General features: G+C 65.7%; 1 protein-coding gene across 1 annotated transcript in view; it reads left to right on the forward strand.

Annotated features, from left to right (window-relative positions):
- LOC139243075 (tau-tubulin kinase 1-like) overlaps window positions 1-13,295 on the forward strand; it is an 89,484-nt gene that overhangs the window by 39,048 nt on the left and 37,141 nt on the right. Inside the window, 6 exon segments of the mRNA XM_070870669.1 lie at window positions 576-689; window positions 691-731; window positions 1,888-2,104; window positions 5,588-5,766; window positions 8,121-8,652; window positions 10,308-10,580. Of these exon segments, the coding sequence (XP_070726770.1) occupies window positions 576-689; window positions 691-731; window positions 1,888-2,104; window positions 5,588-5,766; window positions 8,121-8,652; window positions 10,308-10,580 (1,356 nt within the window).

Consider the following 13,295-nt stretch of genomic DNA (forward strand, 5'->3'; position numbering starts at 1 on the left):
CTGCTCCCCCGTTACCCCTGCTCCCCCGTTACCCCTGCTCCCCCCGTTACCCCTGCTCCCCCGTTACCCCTGCTCCCCCCGTTACCCCTGCTCCCCCCGTTTACCCCTGCTCCCCCGTTTACCCCTGCTCCCCCCGTCACCCCTGCTCCCCCCGTCACCCCTGCTCCCCCCGTCACCCCTGCTCCCCCGTCACCCCTGCTCCCCCCGTCACCCCTGCTCCCCCCGTCACCCCTGCTCCCCCCGTCACCCCTGCTCCCCCCGTCACCCCTGCTCCCCCCGTCACCCCTGCTCCCCCCGTCACCCCTGCTCCCCCCGTCACCCCTGCTCCCCCCGTCACCCCTGCTCCCCCCGTCACCCCTGCTCCCCCCGTCACCCCTGCTCCCCCCGTCACCCCTGCTCCCCCCGTCACCCCTGCTCCCCCCGTCACCCCTGCTCCCCCCGTTACCCTGCTCCCCCCGTCACCCCTGCTCCCCCCGTCACCCCTGCTCCCCCCGTCACCCCTGCTCCCCCCGTCACCCTGCTCCCGCCCCCCCCCGTCACCCCTGACCCCGCTGACTTGCCCCTCTCTCCTGCAGTTGATAATGTCGGTGTTGGAGAACAGCACCAAGGAGCGCAGCATCACCGAGAACGAGGCGTTCGACTGGGAGAAGGGCGGCACTGACATCTTACTGTCCACCACCACCCCGACCCACGCCCAGCTCCCACACTAAGCAAACCGCAGCCATGTTCGGGTGAGTCTGCACTGCCTCCCCGTGAGCCCGCAGCGAGCGGGGGCGGGGAGGGGCAGGTGAGACTGGGGGGGGTTCGAGACTGGGGGGGACCCTGACCTACGCGAGAACATGTGTGCAGCTCGGTGCTATAAATAGAGCTGGAGTGACCACTGCAGCTTCCAGCTCGAGCTGGTCCACGTGTTCGATGGCTTCGAGGTGAGGGAGATCACCGTTTGGAGTGAGGGCAGGAGTGTCGGTGGGCCCTGATACAGCGGAGGAGCGGGAAGGCTGTGGTGGACAATGTCCTGCGACGAGTGATGAAGGGTCGTAGCTGAGATTTGGCGGGAGATCGTGGCGGAGGTTCGGCGAATGTTTGGTGTGGAGGAGCGGCGAGGGATCGGGGCGGAGGTTCGGCGAATGTTTGGTGTGGAGGAGCGGCGAGGGATCGGGGCGGAGGTTCGGCGAATGAGGGTAGGGGGCCCAGAAGAGCCAAGGGCCCAGGGGCAGCACGGGCCCAGCCCACACTGTGTGATATGTTGTGTGCACTGGGTCCGTGCAGCAGAGCAGGTCTCCAGTCGTCCTGGGTAACCCTTGCCACTGGACCAAGACCTCGCTCTGTCAAGCCCGTGTGGTGGCTGGTGTACAACGGTCACCCCACGTTAAAACAATCCACCCACAGGCATCTTCCACCCCCCTCAACTGGAGTTCAGGACTGGAACATCAGGTCCTTCATCGAAACACCTGTGAACTCTTGTAGAAGCGAGTCATCCTCGTTCGAGGGACCGCCTGTGATGATGATGTGGAGGGGGGGGGGTGGAGACTGGGATGCAACGTGGGGGGGTCGAGTTGGGATGTGCCGCAGGGCGATGGGAGCGGGGGGGGGGGGTTGAGGGGCAGAGTCGGGGCGATGGCGGGTCAGGTGTGGGGCGATGGCGGGGGGTCGAGGGTCGGGGCGATGGCGGGGGGTCGAGGGTCGGGGCGATGGCGGGGGGTCGAGGGTCGGGGCGATGGCCGGGGGGTCGAGGGTCGGGACGATGGCGGGGGGTCGGGGCGATGGCGGGGGGGGGGGTATTGGGAGACGGAGCGGTGACGGGGGGGTCAATGATCGGTGGGGGGGGGTGGGGTTGGTGGATTTGGCCATCACTGTGGGCACTGGCTGTGATTTCCGCTGTTGCAGGGTGATTAATGTGACGCCGGTCCCGGGTGATCTGCTCCGGGAGAACACAGACGATGTCCTGCAGGATGAACACCTGAGTGACCAGGAGAACGCTCCCCCCACCATCCCAGGCCGGGCCGCCGAGCTCTCGGGGGCTCCTCCCAACCTGGCCTTCGAGACCGAGGTCTGGGACGAGACCGACATCAACCGCAACAAACTGAGAATCAGCATCAGCAAGGTCAGCGGGTCCAGGGGGGTGGTCAGCGGGTCCAGGGGGGGTGGTCAGCGGGTCCAGTGGGGTGGTCAGCGGGTCCGGGGGGGTGGTCAGCGGGTCCGGAGGGGTGGTCAGCGGGTCCGGGGGGGTGGTCAGCGGGTCCGGGGGGGTGGTCAGCGGGTCCGGGGGGGTGGTCAGCGGGTCCGGGGAGGTGGTCAGCGGGTCCGGGGGGGTGGTCAGCGGGTCCGGGGGGGTGGTCAGCGGGTCCGGGGGGGTGGTCAGCGGGTCCGAGGGGTGGTCAGGGGGGGCGTCAGCGGGTCCAGGGGTGGTCAGCGGGTCCAGGGGGGTGGTCAGCGGGTCCAGGGGGGTGGTCAGCGGGTCCAGGGGGGTGGTCAGCGGGTCCAGGGGGGTGGTCAGCGGGTCCAGGGGGGTGGTCAGCGGGTCCAGGGGGGTGGTCAGCGGGTCCAGGGGGGTGGTCAGCGGGTCCAGGGGGGGGCGTCAGCGGGTCCAGGGGGGTGGTCAGCGGGTCCAGGGGGGTGGTCAGCGGGTCCAGGGGGGTGGTCAGCGGGTCCAGGGGGGGCGTCAGCGGGTCCAGGGGGGGCGTCAGCGGGTCCAGGGGGTGGCGTCAGCGGGTCCAGGGGGTGGCGTCAGCGGGTCCAGGGGGGGGCGTCAGCGGGTCCAGGGGGTGGCGTCAGCGGGTCCAGGGGGGTGGTCAGCGACACGGGGCGCTGGGGGAGAGGTACAGTCAGTGACACGGGGCGCTGGGGGAGGGGTACAGTCAGTGACACGGGGCACTGGGGGAGGGGTACAGTCAGGGACACGGGGATGGGTACAGTCAGTGACATGGGGCACTGGGGGAGGGGTACAGTCAGGGACACTGGGGGATGGGTACAGTCAGGGACATGGGGCACTGGGGGAGGGGTACAGTCAGGGACACTGGGGGATGGGTACAGTCAGGGACACTGGGGGAGGGGTACAGTCAGGGACATGGGGCACTGGGGGAGGGATACAGTCAGGGACACGGAGAGCTGGGGGAGGGGTACAGTCAGTGACACGGAGCTGGGGGAGGGGTACAGTCAGTGACACGGGGAGCTGGGGGAGGGGTACAGTCAGTGACACAGGGAGCTGGGGGAGGGATACAGTCAGGGACACAGGGAGCTGGGGGAGGGGTACAGTCAAGGACACGGAGCTGGGGGAGGGATACAGTCAGTGACACAGGGAGCTGGGGGAGGGATACAGTCAGTGACACGGAGCTGGGGGAGGGGTACAGTCAGGGACACGGAGCTGGGGGAGGGATACAGTCAGGGACACGGGGTGCTGGGGGAGGGGTACAGTCAGGGACATGGGGCACTGGGGGAGGGGTATAGTCAGTGACACGGGGCACTGGGGGAGGGGTACAGTCAGTGACACGGGGCACTGGGGGAGGGGTATAGTCAGTGACACAGGGCACTGGGGGAGGGGTACAGTCAGTGACACGGGGCACTGGGGGAGGGGTACAGTCAGGGACACGGAGCTGGGGGAGGGGTACAGTCAGGGACACGGAGCGCTGGGGGAGGGGTACAGTCAGGGACACGGAGCGCTGGGGGAGGGGTACAGTCAGGGACACGGAGCTGGGGGAGGGGTTCTGTCAGTGACACAGGGCACTGGGGGAGGGGTACAGTCAGGGACACGGAGCTGGGGGAGGGATACAGTCAGTGACACGGAGCTGGGGGAGGAGTACAGTCAGGGACACGGAGCTGGGGGAGGGATACAATCAGGGACACGGGGCACTGGGGGAGGGGTACAGTCAGTGACACTGGGAGCTGGGGGAGGAGTACAGTCAGGGACACGGAGCTGGGGGAGGGATACAGTCAGGGACACTGGGCACTGGGGGAGGGGTACAGTCAGTGACACGGGGCACTGGGGGAGGGATACAGTCAGTGACACAGGGAGCTGGGGGAGCGGTACAGTCAGGGACACTGGGGGAGGGGTACAGTCGGACACTGGGGGAGGGGTACAGTCAGTGACACGGGGCGCTGGGGGAGCGGTACAGTCGGACACTGGGGGAGGGGTACAGTCAGGGACACAGGGCGCTGGGGGAGGGATACAGTCAGTGACAGGGCACTGGGGGAGGCGTACAGTCAGTGACACGGGGCACTGGGGGAGGAGTACAGTCAGGGACACGGAGCGCTGGGGGAGGGGTACAGTCAGTGACACGGGGAGCTGGGGGAGGGATACAGTCAGTGACACAGGGAGCTGGGGGAGGAGTACAGTCAGGAACACGGAGCTGGGGGAGGGATACAGTCAGTGACACAGGGAGCTGGGGGAGGGATACAGTCAGTGACACAGGGAGCTGGGGGAGGAGTACAGTCAGGAACACGGAGCTGGGGGAGGGATACAGTCAGGGACACGGGGCACTGGGGGAGGGATACAGTCAGGGACACGGGGCACTGGGGGAGGGGTACAGTCAGTGACACGGGACACTGGGGGAGGGATACAGTCAGTGACACGGGGCGCTGGGGGAGGGGTACAGTCAGGGACACTGGGGGAGGGGTACAGTCGGACACTGGGGGAGGGGTACAGTCAGGGACACAGGGCGCTGGGGGAGGGGTACAGTCAGGGACACTGGGGGAGGGGTACAGTCAGGGACACGGAGAGGGGTACAGTCAGTGACACGGGGCACTGGGGGAGGGGTACAGTCAGGGACACGGGGCACTGGGGGAGGGGTACAGTCAGTGACACGGGGCACTGGGGGAGGGGTACAGTCAGTGACACAGGGAGCTGGGGGAGGGGTACAGTCAGTGACACGGGGCACTGGGGGAGGGGTACAGTCAGTGGCACTGGGGGAGGGGTACAGTCAGTGGCACTGGGGGAGGGGTACAGTCAGTGGCACTGGGGGAGGGGTACAGTCAGTGGCACTGGGGGAGGGGTACAGTCAGTGGCACTGGGGGAGGGGTACAGTCAGTGACACGGGGTGCTGGGGGAGGGGTACAGTCAGTGACACGGGGCACTGGGGGAGGGGTACAGTCAGTGGCACTGGGGGAGGGGTACAGTCAGTGGCACTGGGAGGGGTACAGTCAGTGGCACTGGGGGAGGGGTACAGTCAGTGACACGGGGTGATGGTGGAGGGGTACAGTCAGTGACAGGGGGCGCTGGGGGAGGGGTACAGTCAGTGACACAGGGAGCTGGGGGAGGGGTACAGTCAGTGACACGGGGCACTGGGGGAGGGGTACAGTCAGTGGCACTGGGGGAGGGGTACAGTCAGTGACACTGGGGGAGGGGTACAGTCAGTGACACGGGGCACTGGGGGAGGGATACAGTCAGTGACACGGGGCACTGGGGAAGGGGTACAGTCAGTGACACGGGGTGCTGGGGGAGGGGTACAGTCAGGGACACGGGGCACTGGGGAAGGGGTACAGTCAGTGACACAGGGCGCTGGGGGAGGGGTACAGTCAGGGACACGGGGCACTGGGGGAGGGGTGCGGGGCCAGCAGGACCACAGTCTAACATGTCTCTGTTGCGGTGCAGACGCAGTGTGTGTTGGAGGACGAGCTGAGCCGAGCTCCGTGTCCCAGCTCCCCGCTCCGGGCCGCTCCGGATTCCCCAGGACCCGATCGCCAGCCTTCACTGAGATATCGGCGGGTCAACAGCCCAGAGTCGGACAGGCTGTCAACTGCAGACGCCCGTGGAGAGGGGCTGGAGAAACGGTGAGGAGGGGCACGGGCGAGGGGGGGTGGGGGCACGAGGCCGGGGGTCACCGGGGTAGCGGCACTGCCCCAGGGGGCGGGGGGCATGGTTCAGAAGCTGATGGTCCGAGGGAATCCCATCCTGTACAGGACACTGCCCCACTCTATCCCCTCAGCCCAGGATCAATCCCCGCTCGCCCCCTCCCCCTCCCCCGCCCCCCCTCCCACTGCGGCCCCGCGCTCCCTCACCACAGCACTGCGGTTTCCTGTGTGGCTCGGTGGGTAGCATACTCACCTGTGAGTCGGAATGTGATTGGTTCAAGACCCACTCCAGAGACTCGAGCACAAAATCTCGGCCGACACTCCCGTGCAGTACTGAGGGAGTGCCGCACTGTCGGAGGGGCAGTACTGAGGGAGTGCCGCACTGTCGGAGGGGCAGTACTGAGGGAGTGCCGCACTGTCGGAGGGGCAGTACTGAGGGAGTGCCGCACTGTCGGAGGGGCAGTACTGAGGGAGTGCCGCACTGTCGGAGGGGCAGTACTGAGGGAGTGCCGCACTGTCGGAGGGGCAGTACTGAGGGAGTGCCGCACTGTCGGAGGGGCAGTACTGAGGGAGTGCCGCACTGTCGGAGGGGCAGTACTGAGGGAGTGCCGCACTGTCGGAGGGGCAGTACTGAGGGAGTGCCGCACTGTCGGAGGGGCAGTACTGAGGGAGTGCCGCACTGTCGGAGGGGCAGTACTGAGGGAGTGCCGCACTGTCGGAGGGGCAGTACTGAGGGAGTGCCGCACTGTCGGAGGGGCAGTACTGAGGGAGTGCCGCACTGTCGGAGGGGCAGTACTGAGGGATTGCCGCACTGTCGGAGGGGCAGTACTGAGGGAGTGCCGCACTGTCGGAGGGGCAGTACTGAGGGAGTGCCGCACTGTCGGAGGGGCAGTACTGAGGGAGTGCCGCACTGTCGGGGGGCAGTACTGAGGGAGTGCCGCACTGTCGGAGGGGCAGTACTGAGGGAGTGCCGCACTGTCGGAGGGGCAGTACTGAGGGAGTGCCGCACTGTCGGAGGGGCAGTACTGAGGGAGTGCCGCACTGTCGGAGGGGCAGTACTGAGGGAGTGCCGCACTGTCGGAGGGGCAGTACTGAGGGAGTGCCGCACTGTCGGAGGGGCAGTACTGAGGGAGCGCCGCACTGTCGGAGGGGCAGTACTGAGGGAGCGCCGCACTGTCGGAGGGGCAGTGCTGAGGGAGCGCCGCACTGTCAGAGGTGCTATCTTTTGGATGAAACGTTAAACTGAGACCCCATCTGCCCCCTCGTGTATGTAAACGATTCCATGGCACTATTTCGAAAAAGTGCAGGGGAATTTTCCCCGGTGTCCTGGGGCCAATATTTATCCCTTAACCAACATCACCAAAACAGATGATCTGGTCACTATCACACTGCTGTGGGTGGGAGCTTGCTATGCGCAAATTGGCTGCTGCGTTTCCCACAATACAACAGTGACAGCGTTTCAGAAATCCCTGCGTGCCCGTAAAGTGCTTTGGGACTGAATGGCGGCAGATTAGGAAAAGGGGAGGTGCAACGAGACCCGGGTGTCATGGTACATCAGTCACTGAAAGTGAGCATGCAGGTACAGCAGGCGTTGAAGAAGGCAAATAGTGTGTTGGCCTTCATAGCGAGGGGATTTGAGTCTCGGAGCAGGGAGGTGTTGCTACAGTTGTACAGGGCCTTAGTGAGGCCTCACCTGGAATATTGTGTTCAGTTTTGGTCTCCTAATCTGAGGAAGGACATTCTTGCTATTGAGGGAGTGCAGCGAAGGTTCCCCAGACTGATTCCTGGTATGGCAGGACTGACATATGAGGAGAGACTGGATCGACTGGGCCTGTATTCACTGGAGTTTAGAAGAATGAGAGGGGATCTCATAGAAACATAAAATTCTGACGGGGTTAGACAGGTTAGATGCAGGAAGAATGTTCCCGATGTTGGGGAAGTCCAGAACCAGGGGACACAGTCTAAGGATAAGGGGTAGGCCATTTAGGACTGAGATGAGGAGAAACTTCTTCACTCAGAGAGTTGTTAACCTGTGGAATTCCCTGCCGCAGAGAGTTGTTGATGCCAGTTCATTGGATATATTCAAGAGGGAGTTAGATGTGGCCCTTACGGCTAAAGGGATCACGGGGTATGGAGAGAAAGCAGGAAAGGGGTACTGAGGCGAATGATCAGCCATGATCTTATTGAATGGTGGTCAGGCTCGAAGGGCCGAATGGCCTACTCCTGCACCTATTTTCTATGTTTGTATGGGCCGTCCTGAGGTGGTGAAAGAGGTGTGGAAATGCAGTTGTGGTGTTGGGTTTTGCTGATGACGCTGTGATGCTGTGTTCCAGGTCTCGGATGGACTACATCGGCTCTCCCTCTCGCCAGGTCTACTCCTCACAGCAGGCACAGATGCTGTCGGTGAACACGGCCCAGGGCCAGGGTGTGGGCGACAGGCAGTGCAGTGCCAGGCTCGAGGCTTCGGCCTCCGTGGAGCACGAGGCTCTGAGCACGGCTTTCCGCTCAGTGCCTCTGGCCGAGGAGGAGGACTTTGACAGCAAGGAGTGGGTGATCATCGACAAGACCGAACTCAAAGACTTCCACCCCGGCGTGGAGGCCAGCTCATCGGGCACGACAGACGAGGAGCCCGAGGAGTTACGGCCCCTGGAGGGGGCAGAGGCAGCAGTCAGGCCCAAGGCCCAGGACGGGAGAGCACGAGGAGAGCAGGAGAGCGCCTACAGGAAGGAGCTGCATTGCCCCTCGGTGTCCGAGAGCAGGAGGGAGCCCCGAGCACACAGCCCCGGACACTCACCGCTACACCACTCGCAGCCGGCGCCCCGCTGCAGGAGACGGGAGTCGGATCTGTCCGGGTCAGAGCCACAGGTAGGTCGCAGGGTCAGCGGGTACCGACTGGGGCGCAGATACCCCCCTCCACCACTGGCAGTGACACCGGGGCATAGACCTCCCATCCACTGTGGGCACCGACCGGGGCACAGATACCCCCCTCCACCACTGGCAGTGACACCGGGGCATAGACCCTCCCATCCACTGTGGGCACCGACCGGGGCACAGATACCCCCCCACTCCTCCCCCCTCCACAGCGGGCAGTGACACTGGGGCATAGACCTCCCATCCACTGTGGGCACCGACCGGGGCACAGATACCCTCCTCCACCACTGGCAGTGACACCGGGGCATAGACCCCCCACCCACTGTGGGCACCGACCGGGGCACAGATACCCCCCCACTCCTCCCCCCTCCACAGCGGGCAGTGACACTGGGGCATAGACCTCCCACCCACTGTGGGCACCGACCGGGGCACAGATACCCCCCCCACTCCTCCCCCCTCCACAGCGGGCAGTGACACTGGGGCATAGACCTCCCACCCACTGTGGGCACCGACCGGGGCACAGATACCCCCCCCACCCTACTCCTCACCCACACCCCCACCCCCCCCCCCCACCCACTCCCCACCCCCTCTCGCCCCACCACTGGCAGTGACACCGAGGCATAGACCCCCCCCACCCACTACTGGCACCGACCCAGGACACAGATACCCCCCCACTCCTCCCCCCTCCACAGCGGGCAGTGACACCGGGGCATAGACCCCCACCGCATCCCTTCCTCACCCCTCTCGCCCCCTCCCTCGCCCCCTCGCCCTCGCCCCCTCCCTCTCGACCCCTCGACCCGACCCTCTCGACCCCTCCCCCGGGCTATGCCTTGGTTTGACCGTTACTCCGTGTTACAGAGGAAGCTGTGCTGGATATCACTGTCAGTGCTGAGAGAGCCTGATCCTGTGTCAGCCAGTGTTTTAATTGGCTCTCGGGCTTTGGGCATCACTGGCAAGTCTGGCATTCATTGCCCACCCCTCATTGCCCTGAGCTGGTACTGTATATAACGGAGTGCCTTGCTGGGCCATTTCAGAGGGCAGTTCAGAGTCACCCAGGTTGGTGTGGGACTGGAGTCACGTGTAGGCCCAGACCGGGTAAGGGCGGCAGGTTTCCCTAAAGGACATTAGTGAGCCAGATGGGTTTTTACGACAATCCGATGGCTTCATGGTCCCTGTTATTGATGCCAGCTTTTTATTTACAGATTTCTCAAACTGAATTCAAATTCTCAAACTGCGCATGTGGGGTTTGAGCTCAGATTTACGGCCCGTCTCGGGGCCCAGGGCCCGGTCCGGGGGGTCTCGGGGCCCAGGGCCCGGTCCGGGGGGTCTCGGGGCCCAGGGCCCGGTCCGGGGGGTCTAGGGGCCCAGGGCCCGGTCCGGGGGGTCTAGGGGCCCAGGGCCCGGTCCGGGGGGTCTCGGGGCCCAGGGCCCGGGGGGTCTCGGGGCCCAGGGCCCGGTCCGGGGTGTCTCGGGGCCCAGGGCCCGGTCCGGGGGTCTCTGGGCCCGGTCCGGGGGTCTCTGGGCCCGGTCCGGGGGTCTCTGGGCCCGGTCCGGGGGTCTCGGGGCCCGGTCCGGGGGTCTCGGGGTCTCAGGCCCGGTGTTGTAGCCACTCTGCGTCTGACTCTGGCCTCGGCCCCTTTGTGTTTCAGTTTGAGGAGGAACAGCTGGAGCCGCTGCCCCAGCACCCCATCCCACGGTACAGCCCACTCAGGAGACTGGCCTCCTCTGTCTTCTCCTCCTCGTCCCTGGAGACCGAGCACTACCCTCACCCCAGCACCACCTTCCTGCAGAGGAGCCGCTCGGCTGAGAGCAGCCCGGCGCGCCTACCATCGTCACGGAGACACATGCCCCTGATCCCGGGCAACCACCGATTGATGCCCTCCGTCCTCCGCATCTCACGGACACAGCTGCAGCAGGTGTGGGCTCGCTTCGTGTCCAAGACCTGACTCCCTCACACCCCCTCCCCCGCCCCTCGGGGGGGCTGGCCATGTGAGGCTGCCGGCAGCACTTAACGCCAATAATCTGAAGCTGTCAGACCCTGCCTCCCAATCAGCGGAGGAGGTTCCCACAGAGTTTACACAGACTGTCTGACTCCCAGGCCAGCCGTTTATATCTGCATGTTTCACAGACAGAACTAAAGAGTTGTCAGAGTGTTTATGCAATGTATAGATTCTATATAGTATGTAAATACAATCAGCGCAGCGAGCACACTGGGCCATCAGCACTGAGCACAACACCCCAAGTGTTCCTGCGCACCTGCCCGAGTGACCCCCGACGTCGCCACCCGAGTGACCCCCGACCTCACCACCCGAGTGACCCCCGATCTCGCCCCCCCGCGTGACCCCCGACCTCGCCCCACCCGAGTGACCCCCGACCTCTCCACCCGAGTGACCCCCGACCTCTGCACCCGAGTGACCCCCGACCTCTGCACCCGAGTGACTCCCGACCTCTGCACCCGAGTGACCCCCGACCTCTCCACCCGACTGACCCCCGACCTCTCCACCCGACTGACCCCCGACCTCTCCACCCGACTGACCCCCGACCTCTCCACCCGACTGACCCCCGACCTCTCCACCCGACTGACCCCCGACCTCTCCACCCGACTGACCCCCGACCTCTCCACCCGACTGACCCCCGACCTCTCCACCCGACTGACCCCCGACCTCTCCACCCGACTGACCCCCGACCTCTCCACCCGAGTGACCCCCGACCTCTCCACCCGAGTGACCCCCGACCTCTCCACCCGAGTGACCCCCGACCTCTCCACCCGAGTGACCCCCGACCTCTCCACCCGAGTGACCCCCGACCTCTCCACCCGAGTGACCCCCGACCTCTCCACCCGAGTGACCCCCGACCTCTCCACCCGAGTGACCCCCGACCTCTCCACCCGAGTGACCCCCGACCTCTCCACCCGAGTGACCCCCGACCTCTCCACCCGAGTGACCCCCGACCTCTCCACCCGAGTGACCCCCGACCTCTCCACCCGAGTGACCCCCGACCTCTCCACCCGAGTGACCCCCGACCTCTCCACCCGAGTGACCCCCGACCTCTCCACCCGAGTGACCCCCGACCTCTCCACCCGAGTGACCCCCGACCTCTCCACCCGAGTGACCCCCGACCTCTCCACCCGAGTGACCCCCGACCTCTCCACCCGAGTGACCCCCGACCTCTCCACCCGAGTGACCCCCGACCTCTCCACCCGAGTGACCCCCGACCTCTCCACCCGAGTGACCCCCGACCTCTCCACCCGTGACCCCCGACCTCTCCACCCGAGTGACCCCCGACCTCTCCACCCGAGTGACCCCCGACCTCTCCACCCGAGTGACCCCCGACCTCTCCACCCGAGTGACCCCCGACCTCTCCACCCGAGTGACCCCCGACCTCTCCACCCGAGTGACCCCCGACCTCTCCACCCGAGTGACCCCCGACCTCTCCACCCGAGTGACCCCCGACCTCTCCACCCGAGTGACCCCCGACCTCTCCACCCGAGTGACCCCGACCTCTCCACCCGAGTGACCCCCGACCTCTCCACCCGAGTGACCCCCGACCTCTCCACCCGAGTGACCCCCGACCTCTCCACCCGAGTGACCCCCGACCTCTCCACCCGAGTGACCCCCGACCTCTCCACCCGAGTGACCCCCGACCTCTCCATCCGAGTGACCCCCGACCTCTCCACCCGAGTGACCCCCGACCTCTCCACCCGAGTGACCCCCGACCTCTCCACCCGAGTGACCCCCGACCTCTCCACCCGAGTGACCCCCGACCCCTCCACCCGAGTGACCCCCGACCCCTCCACCCGAGTGACCCCCGACCCCTCCACCCGAGTGACCCCCGACCCCTCCACCCGAGTGACCCCCGACCCCGCCCCTCCCGAGTGACCCCCGACCCCGCCCCTCCCGAGTGACCCCCGACCCCGCCCCTCCCGAGTGACCCCCGACCCCGCCCCTCCCGAGTGACCCCCGACCCCGCCCCTCCCGAGTGACCCCCGACCCCGCCCCTCCCGAGTGACCCCCGACCCCGCCCCCCGAGTGACCCCCGACCTCGCCCCCCCGAGTGACCCCCGACCCCTCTCTCTTTCTCCCCCCCCCCCCCCCCCCCCCGAGTGACCCCCAACCCCGCCGCCCGACCTCACTCTCCAAAAGGTGTTAAATTGGAAATGGGGGAAACTCGCGCACCAATGGGAAGTGGTCTTTCCAGCCAATCATGGTGCTTTATGTGATATAGTGGACACCATTCTCTCGGGCTCTGGGACTTCGGGTCAACCCCACCCCAGACAGGGGGAGAAAGGGCCCTTGTCTCCAGCCTGAATTACAGACATCAATGCAGAGCAGTGTCAGTTCCCAGGAGGCCCCGATACCAGGGTGGGTGTGAGAGCGTTGGGTCATGTCTTAGCGAGGGCCCTGCGTTGTCTGGGGGCGGGGCTCCGCGTTGTCTGGGGGCGGGGCTCCGCGTTGTCTGGGGTGATTGTTACAATCATTGGGCTTGAAGGGTGAAACCCACTTCAATGCCAGCAACATCCTGTGCTGCTGAATCAACACACATCGCAGACACTCAGACCGTACTCTCACCCACTCAGACACACACTCACACTCTCACTCACACACTCAGACCATACTCTCACCCACTCAGACACACAC

This window comes from Pristiophorus japonicus, unplaced genomic scaffold, assembly GCF_044704955.1.
Source record: "Pristiophorus japonicus isolate sPriJap1 unplaced genomic scaffold, sPriJap1.hap1 HAP1_SCAFFOLD_160, whole genome shotgun sequence".
NCBI classification, from domain to species: Eukaryota; Metazoa; Chordata; class Chondrichthyes; family Pristiophoridae; genus Pristiophorus; species Pristiophorus japonicus.